The sequence below is a fragment of the Syngnathoides biaculeatus genome, chromosome 11 (genome assembly GCF_019802595.1).
Source record: "Syngnathoides biaculeatus isolate LvHL_M chromosome 11, ASM1980259v1, whole genome shotgun sequence".
NCBI classification, from domain to species: Eukaryota; Metazoa; Chordata; class Actinopteri; order Syngnathiformes; family Syngnathidae; genus Syngnathoides; species Syngnathoides biaculeatus.
In genome coordinates this window covers 13,288,241-13,310,963 of record NC_084650.1, presented here as the reverse complement: position 1 = coordinate 13,310,963, position 22,723 = coordinate 13,288,241, and the positions used below count along the sequence as shown (strand labels likewise).

General features: G+C 47.1%; 2 protein-coding genes across 2 annotated transcripts; both read right to left on the bottom strand.

Moving 5' to 3' along the window:
- Positions 1-16: 16 nt before the first annotated feature.
- Positions 17-14,731, bottom strand: LOC133508806 (probable polypeptide N-acetylgalactosaminyltransferase 8). Its single transcript, XM_061835238.1, has 14 exons — positions 14,118-14,731; positions 13,179-13,358; positions 12,597-12,695; positions 7,597-7,906; positions 6,793-7,057; positions 6,528-6,694; positions 6,139-6,322; positions 4,245-4,442; positions 3,807-3,921; positions 3,555-3,740; positions 1,945-2,082; positions 1,687-1,782; positions 1,336-1,503; positions 17-1,255 (listed from the first exon to the last, which is right to left on the bottom strand). The coding sequence occupies exons 1-14, from the start codon at positions 14,130-14,132 to the stop codon at positions 1,109-1,111; spliced, it is 2,268 nt and encodes a 755-aa protein (XP_061691222.1). The 5' UTR covers positions 14,133-14,731; the 3' UTR covers positions 17-1,108.
- Positions 14,732-14,940: 209 nt separating this feature from the next.
- On the bottom strand, positions 14,941-22,351 carry smu1a (SMU1 DNA replication regulator and spliceosomal factor a). The gene is made up of 12 exons (XM_061835239.1): positions 22,237-22,351; positions 21,422-21,632; positions 20,995-21,147; positions 20,041-20,151; positions 19,693-19,821; positions 19,470-19,589; positions 17,869-17,985; positions 17,659-17,786; positions 16,660-16,786; positions 16,413-16,580; positions 15,469-15,621; positions 14,941-15,373 (listed from the first exon to the last, which is right to left on the bottom strand). Exons 1-12 carry the CDS (start codon positions 22,260-22,262, stop codon positions 15,275-15,277), a joined length of 1,542 nt encoding a protein of 513 aa, XP_061691223.1. The 5' UTR covers positions 22,263-22,351; the 3' UTR covers positions 14,941-15,274.
- Between the last annotated feature and the right edge of the window lie 372 nt (positions 22,352-22,723).

Below are 22,723 nucleotides of genomic sequence, written 5' to 3'. Positions count from 1 at the left end.
TTTTTTTTTTTTTGGAGGGAGCTCAGGCAACCCTTTCCAAAAAACACGTGATCCAGTCGGGCTTACAAAGAAAATGTTTTCTTCCAAAAGTAGCTGCAAAACATGCCATTCGTGGAGAATTAGTACAGAGCCCCTCTGTGAATAGTAACAATGTACAAATAATTCCAAAACCCCCAAAAGGGTTATGTAATTACAGTTTACAAGATGGCGGCAAAGCCCTTAAAACAGCGGCTCGTTAACGGACCTTTCCGACTGGCGACCTTAAGCTCCGCCCTCCCTTAGCTCCATTTGCCACGTCCCACAAAAGCTTCCAAAATGGCGACCGAACGGAACATGTTTGAAGTCGATTCTCTAAGGCGTATTCCAAAGGTTGTTGTCAGACTTGTCCAAGAGAGTTCTACAGAGCGGTCTCGACTATTTCACTCGCGCAAGGATACGTACACGGGATTAAGATTTTGGACGGAGCGGGACGCAATGTCAGGGTCAGAGTATTTGTTGATATTGCCCACATTGAGTTGTACGCGCGCTCTTCCGCGAGCCGTAATCCAGCGTAGACTCTTTATTTTTTCAACTGTGTTTTCGGCTTTGGAATACGAATCAAGCGGGCAGCCTTGTAAGCTAGCAGGATAGCTTCTTCCCCGACCATTTTCTTCGTAACATGAACTTTTCCAAGCACGGGCTACTGACAACCGGCATTGCTTGTGGGACAACACGGCGGCAGGGGCGCGTCTGGCCAGACAATGCTGCAAATCCGATTGGCTGATTATTCTACGAGTGATCGACAGGTCGGAAAGGTCGACTATCGTCCCCATGCTTCTGGCGTGTACAGAGTCCGGAACCCATGTTACATAAAGGACTTTATTCACTAGATAAGCCAAGAAGAACCCCGTCTTCACGAGGCTCGTCGATGCAAACTTATGCGACAAACAAACAAACAAACAACAGCGTTACGTTATTAAACTCGCGTCACACGGTCAGAACAACAAGAGGCAACCAACCGGTAGCTGACTCGAGAGAGGACCAGTCAGCGATCCTTGAGATTCATGTCGTGCAAAAATCCTTCAAAGGGGTCTCTTCCAATTCAGGCCCACCCGACTGGTTTGCCTCGTTACCCTTGAGCCTCTCTATTTGTGATGTAATTCTGTATGTTCCAGATCTGACCGGTGCAACGCTGCACGATGAGCTGGTAGTAGCCGTCTTGACCCTGAGCGATCTCCAGACACCGCTTGGTCTCCCGGTTCTGGATGGACGTCCCCTAGAGGTAGTCGGTGGATTGTTCAAAACTGGTAGCGTCTCGCTAATCCCCCGCCTGCCGCCACCGCCGCCGCCGCGTACCTGTCTAAAGTCCCACAACATGTGGAACTTCTTCTGCTCGGCCACCTTGCACTCGTAGAGCGCAGGGTAGACGCTGGTGCCGGGATCCACCAGGCAGCGGTTGCTGTTGTACTTGTGGGACTTGATGCCGCCCACGTAAAGCTGCCCGTTGGTGCGGTAGTAACAGCGCTGTGTCAAGACAAGTTAGCATGTAAGTAATGTTTGTTTGCCGCTATTGCCGTCTGATATTCCTGGACAGTAACTGGACAGTTTTAGCATATCGGGAAAAACTGTTGTGAGGACAAGTGGCCTGCTCGTACATGAACCTGAAAGCGGATACCAACGGTATTGGATAAATGATCAGTCTCTGACCTGAGGGGCAAAGTAGTGGCACGAGTAGAGGATGGGCGTGCTGCCCGGGACCGGACCCTGGTCGATGCACAGATCCGGTTTCAGCTGGTTTATCAGCTGCAGAGATGAGCAATGAAAGTTTCTGCCGTGCGGGGATCGTCCCGATTGACTTGAGCGCCATCTGATCCTTCTCGAAGCACCGCGGCGCTTTACGTTGCAACGTGAAACGTCGATACAGAACGGACGAGTCGGCCAATGCGTGCGATCGTTTGGGCTCACCGCTCCGTAGGCGACCAGGTCTAGGAGAGGGTCCAGCATGGGGTAGACGTTATCCAGGTACCACCTGAAGGGCTTGCACTCGAGCCGCTCCCGCAGCGCCTTCCGTTCGGACACGTCGCCGATGTCCTCGCTGTGGTTCTGGGCAGGAGAGACGCACAAAATGGCCGCCGTGCTAGCTTTCGGTAGACTTGAAATGTCGGCGAAATATGACACCGTGGCACGGTTAGCAAAGGCGTGGTGGATACTTTTGGGTGTGCAGAGTTTGTTCGATGGCATTGAGAGGTCAAATGTCATCCCTATAAACATTCGAAAATTGATCTTGTCAATGTTTCGAGCCATATTTGGATGATATGCGGATCACGGCCTCCCGCGGCGCCGTCGTATGGAACCCACGAAGCTCTCGTCCTGCGCACCCGTGCAATCCATTTTTCACGACGAACCGGGTCTCTTGGAAACTTTTGAAGGGTAAATCCATCCTCCCGAGTGTTCACGCAATTTCCAGCAATGTAACGAGCCGGGATTTTGGCTAACACGAAGGAACAATTAGCTATCATTCAGCAGGTAAAACTAATAGGAACAAACGAGTCCGCTTGAGGGCGCTCCTGCCGCGTACGTCACTTCCTGCTTCTTCTCGAAAACAAATCCCTCGAGAGGATTTTCACGGCGGGAGTTACAAAAAGCCACGCACGTCGAAATCGTGTTTTGTGGTGAAAAAATGGATGGGTCCATACCGGCTCCCGTTTTTTTTTTCATTTATAACACACTAAAAATCACGTGTTGCATGACAGTGGCCCTTTAAAAACAGACAACAAACCGAACAAAATTGTAACTGTGTCTGTCTACGTGTGTTGCTGCAACTACTGGATACAAACAACTGTTAGCACGTCAAAGCGTTCTTCCCGTTTTCTCCGGGTGGGCACTCCGGTGTCCCCCCACATCCCCAAAACACGCATCATGAATTGGACTTTCTAAATTGCCCCGAGTCGTGATCGTGACTGTGGGCGGCGACTCATCACGACTCGGGTGAAACTAACCTAACCCCGACCCGTTCATTTTCCAGAGCGCTTTTAGTTTGGAGAGCCGAAGCCCGCTTTCAAACCAATTGAAAACCGTCCCGGTTGGGTTAGGGGCGCCGGAGGGGATCCTGGCTGACTTCGGATGAACCCGTCCCAGTTTGGTCCTGGTGAATACTTGATTCTGATTGGCTGGGAAGAGTCCATCACGAGCTGTCAGAATCCCAAACTGGGTTAGCGTTTTGAATTAGAATTTCAAAACGAGGTTCGGGTTTCAAAGTGAGTTAGTTCGAAATAAGTCCGCCTCGCAACCGGCTGGCAACAGTTCATCCGAAGTCAGCCGGGATCGCCGTTGTTTATTAGCGTTAAGCTAAGCGGACTTTTCAAAGGCAAAGCTGCGGCTCCTCTAAATACTCGAGATGTCCTTTTTCAAATTCAGTTTGCGAGTAAAACCCGAAGCGGGCGCGGCATGAAAGCGTTTGAAGCCTCGTTTATGATGAATTGTTCAATATTTGCTGAATTCTGTCTGGACTGGCTCCAGACAAGCGCTCATTACAGCTCAAGTCCAAAACGTTAGCCGCTTTCAGAAGCACCGACCTGCAGCGGAAGGTTCCAGGCGATGTTGACGTTGTGCTTGTACTCGTCCATCCACACCTCGGCCACGCGCAGCGCGTTGCGTTTCATGGTGACGCTGAGGTCGGGCAGGTAGGGCTTGCTGGCCCGCTCGATGTGGGCGATCTTGGAGCAGGGGATGACCTCCACGCTGCCGCCGCACAGCCACACCTGCGGGGCTCAAACGCGGCGCTGAGCGAAGGTCCCGCCGCCGCCGGGCGCTCTCAAGACGCTTACCCGGATGCCGAGCTCCACGTTCTCGCCGCCGTATATCTTCATCCCCGCGTCCAGGCCGCCGATCTCGCCGAAGAACTTGCGATCCGCCACGAATATCCCCATAATGGACGGGCTCCTTTTGTGAGCGACGACAAATTGACACTAGACTTGCGGTTTCCTCGGGAACGGCATGAAAATGAAAACAGCTGGAAATGATTTTCAGATCACTTGACCTTAATTTAGCCAGGAAATTATTGACGTTAAAAATCCGTGTCCTGTTCATACAGTATTTTCAAACACATATACATAATTTGGACTACATCGCCGTCCGATACATCAGAACAAATCGTGGGAATCGACCAAGTATCGTTTATTTATATATATATATTTCATCTGCGAATCGATTCTAACGATCGTCGCGGGTGTTGGAGGCAGGCGGGCGTGGAATACGCGACTCACTTGGCGGGCAGCGACTCGTCCTTGAGCTGGTACCACTCGGGCCTGAAGGACTCGTACATGCACCACAGCGCCCAGTCGAAGGCGTCGGCCGCCGGCCCGTAGCGGGTCACCGTCAAGTCGTCGTAATTGACCCGATCGAAGACGGGCGTCAGGATGATCGTCCGGTCCTCCTTGATGCGGGCCAGCAGCGGCTCCGCCCTGAACACGCCGGCGGGCGTCGGTGGTGGGACGTGACGAAGGTGTTGAGACAAATAGCGAAATACGTGCGCGGAGGACATTTTTTTGGCTAATGGCTAATTGCCAACACGCTTCAGCTAGGAAGTTGCGTACTGTTGAACAAATATTTTTAATTTCTGAAATGTTTTTGTATGTGTGCGTAACTATTTCACGACAGAGTGGAGATGTCATGCTTGACGACAACCCCCAAAATGAACCTACAAAAATGACCGTAATTTCTCGAGTATAATGCGCGCCCCCAAAATGAACCTACAAAAATGACCGTAATTTCTCGAGTATAATGCGCGCCCCCAAAATGAACCTACAAAAATGACCGTAATTTCTCGAGTATAATGCGTCCTGAAATATAATGCGCGCCCCCAAAATGAACCAACAAAAATGACCGTAATTTCTCAAGTATAATGCGTCCTGAAATATAATGCGCGCCCCCAAATTTGACCTCAACAAAAAGAAAGAAAACCCTTCTACCAATGTACAATGCGCACCACCAATTTGCTGCTACCCATATGCTCAAAATATTGGGAATTATCTGTATTTATATTTTGTTGGGTTTGCACTTGTATTGTTTTTAAGAAAAACTGTCCGTACAACAATCATTAATAATCTTGATGATGCCGATGTAGCCGTAGTATAATCTCGGGACAGGCCACAGGACACGATGGCGTAACATTTTATTAATACTGTTGATAACACACATGACAGTCTTAAATAAATATTTAACACTGTTTGACTTGAGCATATTTTGCATCAAATATTTGTGCATAAAACGTTTGTGCATAGTGCAGTTTATCCTCTACATTACACATCCCGGGCCAAGACTTCAAAAGCAACTGAAAAATCTCCATCGTAGGGACCTTTGGTGGACTTGGTCCAGTTCTGGTGCCTCCCGAATTCATATTTTGCTCCCAGGGCATGTCACCCTCTGCGCCGTCCGTGGCGTTTTTGGGGAGACATTTTTTGAATCCCGAGAGTTTTGGTTCCGCAGCGGCGCAGCCTTTCGCCCGCCTGACGCCGTAGCTTTCAATATGGCGCCAGGTGGCTATCAAAACAACGTGAGCGCAAAGTAGGTGGGAACGAGGGTAATTTTGCCCATGACGCTCATATTACGTCGTTTTAATAACCACCTGAAGCCATTGAGGCGAGCTATCGTTGTTTCGGACTGCGGCGCAACTTCCGGGTTGGCGGCGTCATCGGCACCAGCAGTGACACATTTCATTTAAAAGCCGTTGGAGTTGATGTTTTTTTTGTCTTAGTTTAAGTTAGAACAAACTCGCGAGCAGTCGTTTATGATCTTTAGTGCGGTAGCAACAAACATGCTACGCTAACGGTCATAAAATACGAGGTCCCCGAGGAGGTCAGGAGTTCAGGTTGGGTGCGCACATTACCGTAATAAATATGAATGTGTAACATAAGAATACGACTATCATATATATATATATATATATATATATTTTACCACTTTACACACCTGTATACAAATATACAATGTGATTGTTATTTTTAATTTTTCACCCATACCTAAATATAACGCGCCCTATGAACTTTTTGAAAATATTTCTTGGGGAAAAATGTGCGCATTATTTTTGAGAAATGACGGTAGATAGAAGTTTCTCTACTTCCATTTGGGTAAATAGTACCACAAACATTTGCCACCAACCATTGAACGTGGACTTCGATGTGGGCGTCCAGGATGGCCACCACGTCACCGGTGGCCACCTTCCATCCGGACAGTCGGGCCCGGGTGAGGCCCAGCTGCCGGTTGTGGACGACCCGCTTCAGCAGGCCCGGACGCTCCTCGTGGATGACGCCGATGTAGCGGTCCAGCTTCTCCTTCAGGTCCTCTGCGGACGTGAACAATTGTTACAACGGAAACGGTATCGTTGGAAATGTTCCAGATGGAGAAAGTCAAGTGTGACTTTGCTGATGTGCGCACACTCATGGCCTACAACAAGGCGCTCTAAAACCGGCACACCAGTGGATTATCGAAAGTCGTAGGCGAGATCTGGAAGAAAATGCCCGGACGTCCCTCTTAGAGTCACCGTGTACCGTTTGTGCTGTGGTCGTCCACCAGTATGATTTCGCTTAGCAAGGCGGCGGGTGTCTTGTCTATGATGCTGCGGATCGCCCGCTTGATGATGGACAGCGCTTCGTCCAGGTAGATCAGCACCACGCTGATGCTCGGGAGGTCGGCAGGATACTTTTTCCCGGCGCATCTTTTGAGAAGGAAGCGCAAGAACCACGGGGTCAGGCCATTTCCTCGCCGGTGGAGCGACCCGCTCTCCAGTTGCGTCGGTGTTTGCGCCCCGGCTACCTGGCGTGCCGGGTGTCCGGAATCTCCCTGTTGAGCGGCAGCCTGTCGCTGAGGAAGGCGTTGTACCCGTACTTCGCGAACAGGGCCTCGGCCTCCTTCTGCTCGTCCTCGCTCAGCCCCTCGCCCCACTTCTTGAAGAGGGCCGAGTTGGGGAACACCTTCCTCACCGCCGGCTTTTCCCTCTTTTCCGCCTCGCCCTCGGCTTTCCCCTGCGCCGCCGCCGCCGCCGCCGCCGCCTTCGGCTGCAGCTTGTCCACCGCCTTGACTGCAAAACGTTTGAGAACTATTCAATCCAATTCGCATCCTTGATATTCAGCTGAAAAAAAATCGGTTTTTAAAGGACCAATTTAAGGATTAAAGGACTTTTATTATTTTATTTTATTATAGTTATTATTATTTAAATTGAATTTACAATAGGAAGAATATAATGATTACATTTTTACTGAATCCATTTCATCAGGATGGCTAAATGAATGCAAATTAACTATATATTTTTTTAAACATAATTTACAGTTGGAATATTTTCATTTAAATCAAAACAACTCAATGAATCAATTCATGATGAATTGATAAATGAATGACCCCCCCCCCCACTCCTTCAAAATGAAAATGAATGCAAGCAATAATGCAGCACTGTTGATCGTTTCGATGCTTAGTTGGGCGGATTCAAGAACCGCTTGGCCCGCTTTTGCACAAGATGGCACGGGGGTGGGGGTGGGGGGGGGACGTGATGGGCGTGGCACATGCCAGCGTCTTCATTGGGGTGACAAAAACAAATTAAAAACGAAAAAAAAACGGACTCACGTATTCTCTCAATGTTGGCCTCCAACTTTTCCAACCTGTCGAAGGTCCCCGGACCCCGGACGCCCTCCGAGCGGCTTCGCAGGCTCCCCCCCCGCGTGGAGACCAGGTACAGCAGGACGGAGGCCGCAAAGGTGGCCAGCAGAACCGCCTTGAGCCGGCCGGCGGGCCTCATGTCCGCCACGCCTGAAGGGAGGCGGGAGTCGACTTTGGCTTTTAACGCCGGCTCATCTTTGCCCTCCTCCGGGGAAATGTTTTGAGCTTCCACGCACCAAAGACGAATGTCGTTTATTTTTATGGGAAGAGGAATCACCTGAGGGTCATGATATTAATTATTATATGATGTCATTCTATAGTCTTTATATGTTGTCCTGACCTGGGAATTGATCCAATTTTATTTGTATACCTTGCACCGATTTTTTTTTTTCCAGCGTTAACCAATCACATTCATATTTATTACACAGGTGTACACACTTACTTGCCAACATTTTATAAGAGCCAATAATTTCCCCAAATGAACCTCGGTGGTTCTAGTAGGCTTTTCCTTCCATTTTTTAGGAAAGATGAACCTTTTTGCGCACATGTTGACTCCCAATTTCTATCCATTTTCTTTTGCCGCTTATCCCCACGAGGGTCGCGGCGAGTGCTGGAGCCGACAGCTAAAACCTTAACGAGAGTTTTGGTGCCGCTTTTGTGCGCCCGGTTACGGACAAGTCCAGCGAAATCCGCGTCGATCGTGGGAACCGGAAGCTGGAATTCCCAACGAAACGAACACCGCGTGAGCATCCGTCCATCCATTTTCTTTTGCCGCTTATCCTCACGAGGGTGGTGCCGGAGCCTTTCCCAGCTGTCAACGGGCAGGAGGCGGGGTACACCCCGAACCGGTCGCCAGCCAATAGCAGGGCACATGGAGACAAACAGCCGCACTCGCAATCACACCCAATTCATGTTGCGGCGGCATTGTGGGTCAGCTGGTAAAGCGCTGGCCTCACAGTTCTTCGGTCCCTGGTTCAATCCCGGACCCGCCTGTGTAGAATTTGCATGTTCTCCCCGTGCCTGTGTGGGTTTTCTACGGGCACTCCCGATTTCCTCCCACATCCCAAAAACCAAGCCACATTAATTGGACACTCGAAATTGCCCCAAGGTGTGATTGCGAGTGCGGCTGTTGTCCATCAACCATTTCAGGGTGTCGCCTGCCTCCGGCCCGTCGACAGCCGGGAAAGGCCCCGGCACTTGCCGCGACCCTCGTGAGGATAAGCGGCAAAGAAAACGGATGGACGAATGTGGCATGTTTTTGGGAGTGCCCACCAGGAGAAAACCCACAGAGGCGCGGGGAGAACATGCAAACTCCACACAGGCGGGTCCGGGATCGAACCCTGGACCTCAGGACTGCGAAACCAACGCTTTACTATCGGATCCACCGTGCCGCCCTCCCAATTTCTCCCTCCACCTCGACGCGATCTTTCAATTTGAATTTTTTTTTACCGTAACTTTTGAAAAGTCATATCCACAATCGTTTCCGCTCCATTGTCCAAATGGAAGGTGCACGTTGTCTTGCAAGTGCGCTTTTACGAGGGCGATCTCGTCCACCTCCCAGATACGGGTTGACACTGTCGTGTTTGTTCTGGACCTCGTAGAATCTTCCGGAAGCAACCGAGCGCCGCCTCCCACGGCAAACAGGAGCCTGCATCCTTGTGTGCCTGCCATCTGTCAGCTGTGGCGCGACGTTACTTTTCCTTTTTGAAAGTCCTCTGGGGGCCATTCGAAATGTAGAATTTGGAAAAAATGTTTCTCAGCTCGGATTTATTGTCCATTTTAAATGATTTGTTTTCCTCATAATTGTATGCTGGAGGGGCGGCACCGCCCGTGGCTCAGTTGGTAAAGCGTTGGCCTCACAGTTCTGAGGACCCGGGTTCGATCCCGGCCCCGCCCGTGTGGAGTTTGCATGTTCTCCCCGTGCCTGCGTGGGGTTTCCTCCGGGCACTCCGGTTTCCTCCCGCATCCCGAAAACATGCAACATTCATTGGACACTCTAAATTGCCCCTAGGTCTGATTGTGAGTGCGACTCTTGTTTGTCTCGATGTGCCCTGCGATTGGCTGGCGACCGGTTCAGGGCGTACCCCGCCTCCTGCCCGTCGACAGCCGGGATAGGCTCCGGCACGCTCCGCGACCCTCGTGAGGATAAGCGGCAAAGGAAACGGACGGATGGGTGTATGCTGTAGCACACACAGTGGAGCGATTTGGAGAGGTGACTGTGGAGTTTTTGACCAACTTATTCAACAGAATACTGGCGGGAGAGAAGATGGCAGAAGAATGGAGGAAAAGTGTACGTACGAGTTCCCATTTTTAAAAACTAGGGCGACGTTCAGAACTGTTGAAACTACGGAGGAATAAAGATGATGAGCCACACAATGAAGGCTAGAATCAGGACAGACGTAAGGATATGCGAGCGACAATACGGTTTCATGCCTAGAAAAAGTACCACAGATGCATTATTTGCCTTGAGGATGCTCGTGCGAAAGTTCAGAGAAGGTCAGAAGGAGCAACATTGTGTCCTTCTGGACCTCGAGAAAGCCTACGACAAAGTACCAAGAGGTGAACTGTGGTACTGCATGCGCAAGTCCGGTGTGGCGGACAAATATGTTAAATAGTAGTACAGGACGCTGAGATGTGCCGTGGGTGAGTCAGAAGAATTTAAGGCGGAGGTGGGAGTGCATCAGGGATCCGCGCTGGGCCCCTTTCCTGTTTGCGGTGAGTGAGTATATTGGTGGAGGTTGTGCTGAGGATGGAGCTGCCGGGCAAAAGAGGGAGAGGAAGACCAAAGGGAAGGTTGATGGATGTTGTGAGGGAGGACATGAGGACAGCGGGTGTTGGAGAGGAGGAAGATGCACGACGGGACAAGCCGAAAGGAAAAGAAGAAGCAAGTGCAACAGGACAGGGAATACGTCCTCATTCTTGTTGTCACATTTTCCGCCACTTCCCGACAGTTTTGCCTGCTCAGTTAGGTAAGTAATAAATTTTTTTAAAAAAAAGGGAGGGGGTGGGGGGTGGCGCCAGGTGGAGTCCAATTGGACGGAAGTAGATCAGTGCCACCAGGATTTCAATTTGAAATATAAAGTGATCACATTTTCAATAGTTGGATTTCAGTGTTAACTTTTCAATGTTAACCAGGCAGGGTTACTTCAGGTCAGAAGCGAACACTCAGCCAATCGCAGTTACGCTTTCTTCGTCAGGTGACCTGCAGGTAAGTGCCATTGGCTGGCTGTTCGCTTCTGACCTGAAGTAACCCTGCCTGGTGGCACAGACGGTGAATTTCAGACAGCGAATCGTAGCAACTATTGATATTCAAATCCCGTTGGCACGAATCTCCTTCCATCCAATAGAAGCTAACGCGCGTCCGTAAATTCGAGTGAGGGCGTGGCCTTGTTGTGCTTGCAAGGGAAACGTTGCGTCCCCATTTTTTGACAAAAGGAGCTTTGAGAGGCGCGTTTGCTTGGAGATTAACGGCGGTCTTGTTGTTTTTGACCGAATTCGCCTTTGCTTCGTCCTGTTCGGGTCGCGCTTGGATGCTCGCAGATCGTCGCGCCAACGTTTCGGAAGCAAGACTTTAGCGTTGCATTTTGTCACATCATGAATGTGTAAATCTAAGAGGGAAAAACAACATTGACGATGGCATCAAATGAAAAATTACCTTTTTTTTTCCTATTAAATAAAAACTTGACTTTGCTCCTTTTCAGTCTTAACGAAGTATGTTGAAGTGAGTTGAGGGGTACCACTGAGAATTGTGCCGTCATTTTGGTGTCAAGGAACTATTTTGAACTGAGTTGAGGGGTGTCCTTTTACCAAATATCGCGCTTTGCCGCCATCTTGTGGCATCTCGGTGCTAAGGAATGATGTTGACGTAAGTTGAGGAGTTTCAATCGGGGCAAAATTGTGCTTTGCCACCATTGTGGTGTCAAGGAACCGTTTTCAAGTGAGTTGAGGGGTTTCATGTAGCCCAAAATTGTCCTTTACGAACATCTTATACCATCTCAGGGTTAAGGAACTACACTGAAGTGAGTTGAGTAGTTTCTTTTTGCCCAAAAATGTGCTTTGGCAGCGTTGTGTGGCGACTTACTGTTAAGGAGCCATGTTCAAGTGAGTTGCGGGGTTTCATTCTAGCCCGAAATTGTCCTTTACAAACATCTTGTACCATCTGAGTGTTAGGGAACTACCCTGAAGTGAGTTGAGTAGTTTCTTTTCGCCCAAAAATGTACCTTGCCACCGTCGTGTTTAGGAGCCATGTTGAAGTGAGTTGAGCGGTACCACTGAGAATTGTGCCGTCATTTTGGTGTCAAGGAACTATTTTGAACTGAGTTGAGGCGTGTCATTTTACCAAATAACGCGCTTCGTCGCCATTTGGTGGCATCTCGGTGCTAAGGAACGATGTTGACGTAAATTGAGGCGTTTCAATCAGGGCATACAAATCCAGTTTTGTCAGCATTGTGGTGTCAAGGAACCGCAACTTTATCGTGTGACTCATAAATTTTATTGCTCTGTAGCTCCCTCAGCTCTCCAAAACGACCTTTGTTCTTCAAACTGGGAACTCAATCAGGGCAAAAATCTTCTCACCCGCCAAGAATTCTGTCGAACAAAAACTCCACACCAAAAACTCTTCCTGACCTCCGCGGGTGTCATCAGGACCAATTTCTGCCTTTTTAAAAAAAAAAAAAAATGTCATCCTCTTTAGCGGCTTTCGAACTCCCCCCCTTACTAATCATTAACACTTCCTGATCCTTCACACTCGCCTCTTCTTCTCTTCCTTCATCAACATCTCAACGTATTCTTTCCGTCTATTTCGCACGCTACCGGTACCAGTCGGCACATTTCCACCGCGCGACACAAAACGCGAAAACAACGCAAAATGACCTTCGCCCTCGCAGCCGCTATCTCGTTGGGACCGCTCGCGTCGCGGTGATACTCGAGCTCTACGCCTGGCGGGATCGACGGCGGGTCGCCGGTACCTGATCGAATGTGACGGCCGTTGTCTTCCACTTGAACGACGGCGTCCGAGATTCCCGCCCCGGCGCGTTTTGTCCCGGACCTTTGATGCTGCGCTGCGCCTGGAACACGCCCGCTCTTTATTTCTATTGGGCAAGCCGGCAGTCGCCCGCGACAACGGCCCCGGAAGCATCGCGTTTCTGTCATGGCAAAAATATGATGTTTACTTTTCTTATTGATTTTTTTTTTTTTTTTTAAATACTTGTTCCGATCACACAGGACTCCTGCGTACTCGCGCCACAGAACTATACATGTATTTCTACTATGCAGTTTATTATCAGGAAAAGCGGGGAAAAAAAAAATGGTTAAAAATATTTTTTAGGCTTGGAACGCATTGTTTCATTTTCCATTCATTGTAATGGGAAAACGTGCTTTGGGTTTCGAACGTTTTGGTTTTCAACCAGGCTTCTGGAACGGACTGTGTTCGAGAACCAAGGCACCGCTGTATGGCATGTATCGGGCACGGCATAGAGTCACCCGATTGGTGCCGGCGTAGGCGACGCCCAGGCGCCGGAAGAAGCTCTCGTCGGCGGAGGGCCACGTACTAAGGCGTCGTCCGAGGCGTCGCGCTCGGGGATCAGGACGTGGCGGTCGACCAGTTTTGAGCGGTCCTTCTCCAGCTCCATGCCGCTCCACATGACCGCGTCGAGGTCGGCAAATTTGCGGTTCGAGTCCATGCCTTCGTAGTCGTAGCGGCCTAAAGTCCAACCCGACAGCTCCGAGCCCTGCCGAAGTAGTTCATTGGAAATTTTTTTTTTTTTTTAAAAAGACAATTTTACAGATACATTTGGCGTGCTTTTTTTCCTCTTCTTTATTGTACAAAATACAACTACAAAATTAGTGAAATTTTACAAATAAATCTTGTTTATTTTTGTCAAATAAGAGCTTGATTATAACTACTTATATGAAATAAACTAGAATTACTACTATTTCTGACTTGGTTTTATTTAATTGCCTTTTCCCCCCCATAATATCATTTATAATTATTGTAATTTTTCTTAATTTTTTTTCTCAGAAAAGTATGACTTTATTCTCATTTGCCTTTTTTTCCCTCCCCCCCAAAAAAAATCACTTATTGTAATTTTTCTTTTTTTCTCTCATAAAAGTATGTATTAAGTATCGAGTAAGTATTCTCATAATAATGACTTTTCCCCAAAAAATATGCACTTTAATCTTGTTAGAATATGATTTTTTTTAGAAAATGTTTAACAATACTACTTTGTATAAGATGACTTCTTTTCCTGTAACAATCCACCTCACTTTTGTTGGGGGGGGGGACACACGATTCTGAAATGTTTGTTGCGAGATTTCAAATTTTCCCCACAGAAATACATTTATTCGTGTCACATTTTTTTCCTCAGAAGAAATAAGCTTTTAATCACAGGAAATCAGATCTTTTTCTGAAAATACGCATGTCCCCCCCCCCGCGCCCACCCACCCCACTCCCACTCCCACTTCTCGTTGAGACTGAAGGCGAGCCAAACCTTTCGGAAGGCCATCTCGTACCCGTCGGGGTGTTCGTGGAGGGCAGCAGGCGGACCACCCGCCGGTTTCCCGTCTCGCACTCGCGTCGGGTTGAGGAGGAGCTCGCGGCCCAGGACCTCGTTGCCGTGCTTCCCGGCCACGTCGCGGAACTCCGGTTCTCCTGAAATACCACAAAAACAAAAAACACTTTGGACTCACTTCAGCCACCTCAACATTTCAGAGAAAACATTTTTTTAATCGGAAATTGAAAAACTGAATCTTATCAGGTGAAGAAACAGTCATCAAATTTCAAAGAGTAAAGGCTATTTATATATTTAGTATGAATATTACCAGAACCAGGGCTTTTTTTTTTTCGAATTTAAAATATTTTGAGATTCAAGTCAAAGATTTAAGATATTACGAGATTCAAGTGGAATTATTATTCAGAAAAAGTCAATCTTGCCATTAAAAAAAAAGATTTTTGGGAACAATGAAGTCACAATATCAACGTGACTTGAATCACATCAGACTAAAGTCGAAAAAATATAAAATAAAAATTACAGTATACAACCCTCATCTTGTAATATTGAGACCTTTTTTTTTTCTTACAAATATTAAATTCAGATGGTCCGGGTCTGGTCTGGTCCGGTCTAATCCAACATATAATTGTACTATTTTTGATGATATGATTCCCACCCAAACATTAATATCAGCAACATTCAAAATTAAACACAATTGTAGGGCGGTCAAACAGCTTTAATCGCCATTGAGGTGAGGTACAAAAAAAAAAAAAAAAAAAAGAAAAGAAGGGAAAACAAAAAAATTGTCCAGATTTCTATGATTTGATGTTTCTCACGAGGATTCAAATAATCCCACTTCAAACCTGTTGTACGTGCATGTGTCAATTGCATTTACTCAGAGAAAATAAATCATACATCATCATAAAAAAAACGTCCTCCAAAATATTTACAAAATTGGGAAGAAGAACAGATAAATGACAAAAAATAAAGAATAAATCCACCCAGTTGGACGCAAAATCTAAATCCTGTTTCTCTCTGGGCAAGTGACGCGTTCCTTCCTTCTTCCGCACAACTCCGACGGGGCGCCTGAAACGCCGCCGCCGCGGTGCCGCTCTTCACGTCCCGCCGCCCGCAAACGAGTCCACGGCCGGGTTAGCTCAGGGCTTCCAGAGCTTCAGGAGGCCGTCCTCGGCGTAGGTGGCGATGAGGTTCTGGTGGGGGTGGTGGGCGATGCCGATCACGTCCTTCTCGTGGACCTGCGGGGAGGGGGGCGAGGGGGTAAACGTCGAGAAGGAAAACGCCTTTTTTCTCCCCCGCCGCTAAAACGGCCGGCCCGCGCGCAGCCCCGTACCGTCAGCGTTCTCTCCAGCTTGCCCGTGACGGTGCTGAAGCAGTAGAGCACAAAGTCTTCGCCCACGCAGTAGATCCACTCGCCGCGCGGCGACAGCGTGCAGCACACAAAGTCGCCGCCTTCCCTCTTACCCGAACTGAAGCTCCTCACGATCTAGAAAAAGACCAAAGTTGCAGCATTCCCGCAATTGATTAATGATCAAACAAGCGAGGGGAGGATAAAAACAGTGGGGCCGAACACGATCCCTTCCAGAAGGCCGGTTGGAAACCGAAACATTTGACAACCAAAGCACGTTTTCCCATTACAATGAATGGAAAATGAAATAATGCGTTCCAAGCCTTTAAAAAAAAAAAAAAAAAAAAAAAAGCATTTTTTTTTTTTAGCTTTTCCTGATAATAAACTGAATCGTAGAAATACATGTATAGTTTAAATACTTTTTAAAAAAATAATATATTTATTAGATTTTTCATATATAATTTTACAAAAACAACAATAGTTAAAAAAAACGGTATGCACAGACATAAGTGTTAAAAAAAAAAGCACACAAATCACAAATGATTCACATTTTTAGTTTAGTTAGTAGTTTAAATACTTTATATCATTAAATCATTTAAGAGATATAATGTATTTTTTTACTTCAAATGTATGCTTTAGCCTAGAAGAGTATGCTAGCCTGGGAGTGCATTGCCATATCTGGAGCGACTCGACCTCTAGCCTTGTAAAGCACAATAATAAGAAATCGTCGTGGGTCAGCTGGTCTGGGGCATTCGAATACCGCTTTTCGTTCTAAAACCGAGTTGTACGAAAACAGAGACGTTCCGAAACCGAGGTACCGCCGTACTTTCAAGCGGTCTTGGAAGCTGAACAGGAAGCATTCATTTCCATTCAAATACAACAGTGACATCTAGTGGATCCTTTCGGGGCAGCACTTCGCCCACTCGTACCTGTCCCTGCATGTTCATGATGACCACGGTGTTGGAGCGGTTGCACACCACAAAGTGTTCCGGGTTCTTGGGCAGCAGGAGGACGTTGTTGACGGTGATGTCGGTGCCGGCCGACGAGCCCAGCGGCTTGAAAGTGCTGCTGCACTCGGTGGTCTTCACGTTCCAAACCTGAGGCACGCAAAGAGTCCTGTTTTACCAAAACGAAACAAAAAACAACAACAAAAAAAGGCGCACACGTCGGGCGCACCTTGACGGTGCCGTCGGAGGAGGCGCTGACGATGTGGTGGCCGTCGGGAGTGAACGTGGCCTCGTTGACGAACGACGCGTGGCCGCGGAATTCCTTCAGGGACTTGCCAGACTTCAGCCCGTGGATCCTGACGCCAAAAAAGAAAAAGGATAAGAAAGGTGGTGAGGGGGTGGATTACAGCTCATTTCTCAAAGTGTCCTGTTTTAGTCTTTGATTTTAACGCAGGGGGTCTGAAACTCAATTCCACTCGGGGACGCTGGAGGCGGAGTCTGTGCCTCGACGCGCATGGACATATGTGGAATTAAAATTAGAAAGTAAAAAAAAAAAAAACAATCCCATCCTCTCAAACTTTTTTTTTAACAAAACAAGATGAAGGACGCTGGTGTTTACAACTTGTGTGTAAAACTATTAAAAAAAAGAAAACTCTCCTTGACAACACTGCCGTAAATTTCTCATTGAAAATTGTTTCTCTCCCGGTCGATGCCTCACCCCCGATAACCATCGACCCCACCGTGATTGATCGGCTCCGTACACAACACTGTGAAAGTGCCATCTATATAAAACTAGGGCGCCGCACTACCGCTCGACTTTAATATTAAGGTGGGGGCCGCAAAATGTCATCTTGCGGGCCGCCAATGGCCCACACGCCGCATGTTGGGGACCGCCCTGTTTTAACATGAATATTGAGATTCAGTCCTCATATTTTCTAGCAAACTCAAGAGTCATTCCGAATCGCCGCTGATAGCGCTAGTTTATATGAAAAGGTCTCTATTATTGGTTTGCATAGCTTTAACGTGCTCAATACATTAAACCTCGTCTCCAATCTTTCTGCACGTGGCCTTCGAAAGAAGTTTGGAGTCGGCTGGTTTAAACCAAGCTGCTCACCAGTTATTTATGGAATTGTTTAACGTTGATTACCTCACTGTACATTTCACACATGGCTATATTTATCCCCGGTACTAACGTCCAATCTCTGCACTTCGATCGCTTTCTGGTCACCTGATGGTCTGGTCAAAGGAGGCGCTGAGGATCTGGCTGCTGTCTTTGCAAAAACTCAGGCAGGTGACCCCCTTGCTGTGGGCGCGCTCAAACCTCCTCAAACACTGACCGCTCTGGATCTTCCACACCTGCCGACACGTCAGACGCGGATCGGAAAGTCAGCCTTCGTGTTGGGGAAAAAACAAACAAACAAGAAAACAAGCCGCCCACCTTGATCTTTCCATCTTGGGCGCCGGTGGCCAACATCTCGGTGTCTCGACTGAAGCTCATGCACAGCACGGCGTCGTCCATCATCATCATGTTATCCTGAGCTTGGTACTTCAGATCCTGAATGAGACAAAAATAATGACGCGCCCGGCCGACAACACAAAAGAAGCAATGATTTTCAACTCAAGCACATTTAATGCGGCCAACGTACGCCATCTCAAATACCGAAATTCCATGCAAAATGTTGATTTTAAAATGGCAATAATCCAGAGACACTGAATTTCAAAATTCAAGTCGCGTAATTCCCGGCCTACAGAATGTTGTGGTGTTGCACAAATAATCATAGTGATAGTCTCGGGTTCATTTTGATGACAAGGGACGACGTTATTCGCTATTACGTGACCTCGCGCCATACAAATAAGCTAGAACATCAAATACGCCTACAGAGAGTACCTAATTATAAAACGCACCCAGTACATTTGTAAAGGAAATACCATTTGGTACGTACGTACGTACGCTGCAGGCGTGAAAAAGCCGCAAGTGCCCACATTAAAAGCCACATTCAAACACGACATATTTACAAAGAAAGATGGTACGCAGAGAGTTTAACGCTAGCGCCGCCACGCTAACGCCAGCATTGCGCAAATAGGGCCGATTAAAAAAAAAAACATGCCGGTAAAAATCACCCAGACACGGCAGTAACACGCGAGCGCAGGGCTAACAAGGCCGGACCAGTAAAAGCCACTTCCTCGGCACATATATTCCACCGGTCGCGTGCCCCCTTGCGGCTATTACGAAAAAATGCACAGATTACATGCATCACCGCATAAACCGCAGGGTTGAAAGCGTGTGAAAAAACTCGCGGCTAATAGGCCGGAAATTACGGTAGGTGATGTTTTAACTTTTTTTAAGGACTTCCTGACAATTCAAAGTGCTGGAAGCCCTTCAAATTTACGCGACCAAACGTAACCGGACGAACAGACAAGCTTAAAGTGATATGTCAAAAATGTTGGCAGGTTCAGTGCATCACGGAACAAATAATTGTAAATAACGACAGGTGCTTTGGATAGAGAGGACGGTGTTCTCTGAATCGGTCGAATCGCTCCAAGTGACGGCGTCACTCCGCACAAACAGCGACTGGAGCTAAACTAGAGATCGTCATCGGTTCACTTTCAGGTCACTCAACAGGTCAACGCCTGCCTTTTAAAGGCGGGTACGTTAAACGTCACCAAAAAATAAAAATGTTGTATAAATTGATAGGATGGCGAACCCAAGTGAACAAAAATAACACGGGCACGTTTTTGTATGGGACACTTTTACAACCAAAATGTTGCACCCTATGTGCATAAACATTTTTAAACCAATCTCACATCCATACATTGTGGCTCAGTATAAACACACAGCTTATGCATATTTAAACATAATCAATTGCATAAACATTTTTAAACCAATCTCACATGCATACATTGTGGCTCAGTATAAACACACAGCTTATGCATATTTAAACATAATCAATTTCATGCAATGTATGCTGACCGATTACAAGCGGCTTTTCTCATAACATGTCCACCTTTTAAACGCCTCAACCAGATGTTTTCTTTTACCTTTCGGATTTTGCCCGTGGTGAAGTTCCACACCTCGATGAAGCCGTCCACGGAGCCGGTCACCAAATACTGGCCGTCGGGGGAGAACCTGGAACATTCCACGTGGGATTTCTGGCCAAACTGTGTAAATGGGGAAAAAAAAAAGAAGACATTTTTAAACATTTCAGCCTTGTTCGGAAATAACCAAAAGCAGACTCGGGGGGGGTGTCACGGCCGACGCTACCTTGATGTGTCTGCTGAGCTGCGTGGGGAAACGCTCCTCCTCGACATCTTTGACGGCCGCTTTGCCCCTGAACAAGTCGATGGTCATCCCGGGGGGGAGGAGACCCTGATGCTGCTGCCACTTGAGCGACTGGCCGCAAAAACAAACCAAAAAAAAAAACAGTCAAAACTACAACAAAATCAAATCAAATGACACTCAAGAGGTACAAATCCAGTGCTCAAGTCAAGGACCATCAAGAGCTTAACTTTACTCGTATTTTTCAAAGCAAATGTCACGACTGAATGTTTAAATAAAATAATACTAAATAAATAAAACCTCGCAACAACATATTTTGCGCCAATGGTTCACCTGGCCCAGCAGAGCCATCAGACGGGACGGCGGCACCACGCTGACCTCCCCCGCCAAGGCCTGAGCAATGGCCGCCCGACGTTTCTCCTTGCTGCTGCCGTCTGGGTACGCCTGGAAAATTAGCTCGTTAGGACCCGCTTAATAATCAACTAAAACAAGACGTGTGATTTGACTCTATGAAGAAAGAATGAAAAATAGCCGGGCTGCAAGCATAATCAAAGGAGGATCACCAATTTTCACGTGAAAGTTTTATACATGAAATATATCTAGTACATCTATAAATGTAGACAATACGATCGTTCATTATTTAGGTGCATACCGCTACCCCCAAAAAAATTACAAATTCAAACACAAATCCAACTACGTAAACTACTAACTTGAATTCAGATTTGCATCGTGGCATATATTATATATTTCATAGCACGTATATCGTATCCATTCAAAAACGTTTTCATTTCTTGTTTCAGTAAATGATCGCAACGCATGAATTTGACAACAATTATTAACGTCATACAGACATTTTTACGAGTAATTGCTTCTGAACTCTCACCGCCTGCAACTGGGGTTGCTTGTTGGCCTTGGGTTGACAACTTAATGTAGCAACTACGGAAAAGTTTGTTTTCGCAGCTCTCCGTTTTTGACGTATTTTTGTCGTTTTGCGTGAACTTCCAATGCCTTGAAACCTCTTGATCAATAGTCAATAGACCGGGCTGATCAATTTTGAGAATAAAGTCACTTAACTTCCTTCTTTCCGACGATTTCTGGTTCCACCTCGCTTGCAAAAGTCGGACCGGAATATGAACGAGTGTGGATTCTGGCGCGGGTTACGATCGGAATATTGCAGAAAAACTGAACATTTGTCATGTTTATAAATGTAATTGAAATAGACAGAATTCCACCTATAAACGGAAAAACCCCACGTCTGCTAAAATGACGACGAGGCGTCATCCTCACCTCGCGGGGATCAAAGTAGGAGCGGGCCAGCAGATTCTCCAGGTGGATGTACCGCTCCGGCTGCGTCTGCTTCAACATGATCATCGGGTCGGTTTGCCTGAGGAGGGAACGCGCCGCGCCCAACTCTCTCAGCTCGATGAGCTCCAGCACGACCTGAACACAACACAGCGCACAAGTGAACGTCGCTGCTAACCTTTTTGGCCAAATGCAACGATTATTGTCCACTTCATATCACAAACTAGCACTGATTCCTTTATGAAGAAGACTGAAAATGGTCAAAATGAGCATGCGATGGACTGCCACATCATGAGAAATGTTGGTCAGTGATTTGGGGTTCAAAGCGAACTCAACGTGTTCTTCATCAAAGTTTCGTATGTGTACCTAATATTGTGCCACGGGTGAAAGCGGAGAAACAAAGTGAGCCGACCTGCTCGTAAAGGTCCACGAGGGTCTTGTCGGGCAGCTTGAGGGACTGGATGGCCTGGAGGACAGTGTCCCAGTGGCCGCTGTTGATGTCGGCCACGAAGCTCTCGATGCTGTCCACCGTGTTGAGCGACACGGTGGTCTCGTCCTGGAGGATGGCCAGCGACCTGTGCAGGTTGTTCTCCTTCAGGTACTGCATGATCAGTCGGATCACGCTGGGGAGCGACACAAGTCAAGTTATGGGGGGGGGGGGGTCAACACAAGAAGTGAACCCATAATAACCTCATAAGGTACACTGGATCATTTTTACTTTATTACAATCTTACAAACTAGGGCTCATTTTATTCTTGTTTGATGCCTCTAAATAATGACATACTTTATTATGCATCCATCTATTTTCTATCACTTTTCCGGGTCAGGTTGCATCGTCTATTTTGAAATAAAAATAATAATATACTGAGTAGTAACATTTCTACTCTAAACTGGGAGTTTTCCCCTGCGTTGTATTTATGCGTATTTCTACACAAGCGTGTGCTTTCACGGTTGCTGTAATAACTACAATGCCCCCCATGGAACAAGTTTGAGAGCTCTGCCCGAAATATTCGAGTACGTTTTGCAAGAGAAAACAACTCGCATGAAGAGAATCGGAGCTAATGTAGTTTAGCTCCGGACCGCTAACGTTAGCTAGGAGAAGCAGTAGCCTCGCATGCGAGGACGCTTGAGTACGTGGAAACGCGACCATTTGTTTTCCGAAAACGCTGCGTTCTTTTTACTGTATTTCAATTACCAAATGTTGATTTATTTGTTTTCTTTACTCACTCTGCCGATTCAATCTCCAGAGACATGGTTAGTTTTGTGAGTAGGAAAAAAATGAAGCAAGAAAGCTAGCGGAAGCCACGCAGACTAACCCGGAAGTGCATCGGAGACTTCTTTTTGTTTTCCTCGGTAGTTTAAGTGCTATACCGCCGCCTATTGGTAACATGTAGTAATGGCGTGCACCCTAATGAGCTGTCTTGAATAAAACTAAGTATTAATTATAATTATGGCATCAGCTGCAATTTTTGTTGTTGTGTTCAGGTAATATACCTTAGTGGCACCAGGCAAGAATACGAACAAGAGGGAACAAGGGTTGTCTAAACATATTCTTCTATGAATATTGAGGAGTTAGCAGATAATATATATTTTTTTAGATAATATTCAAGTGATGAGATAATACCACAATCCTCTGTTTGAAATTGATTGAAAGAATTTAATCGTTGTGTCTGGTAAATGTGATCATATCAAATCCAAGTTGTGTGACTGCTTC

Bases quoted from the DNA above. Each gene is read 5' to 3' on its own strand.
- LOC133508806 (XM_061835238.1), bottom strand. The intron at 12,696-13,178 runs GTACGTGGCCCT...GGCGTGTTCCAG, and splicing joins ACGCCTCGGACGACGCCTTA to GCGCAGCGCAGCATCAAAGG. The intron at 1,783-1,944 runs GTGAGCCCAAAC...TCATCTCTGCAG, and splicing joins ACCTGGTCGCCTACGGAGCG to CTGATAAACCAGCTGAAACC.
- smu1a (XM_061835239.1), bottom strand. From the start codon at position 22,262: ATGTCTCTGGAGATTGAATCGGCAGA. The intron at 16,787-17,658 runs GTGACCAGAAAG...TTTTGGCGTCAG, and splicing joins TCCTTTGACCAGACCATCAG to GATCCACGGGCTGAAGTCTG. The intron at 15,374-15,468 runs GTACGGGGCTGC...CCCTCCCCGCAG, and splicing joins AGCTGGAGAGAACGCTGACG to GTCCACGAGAAGGACGTGAT.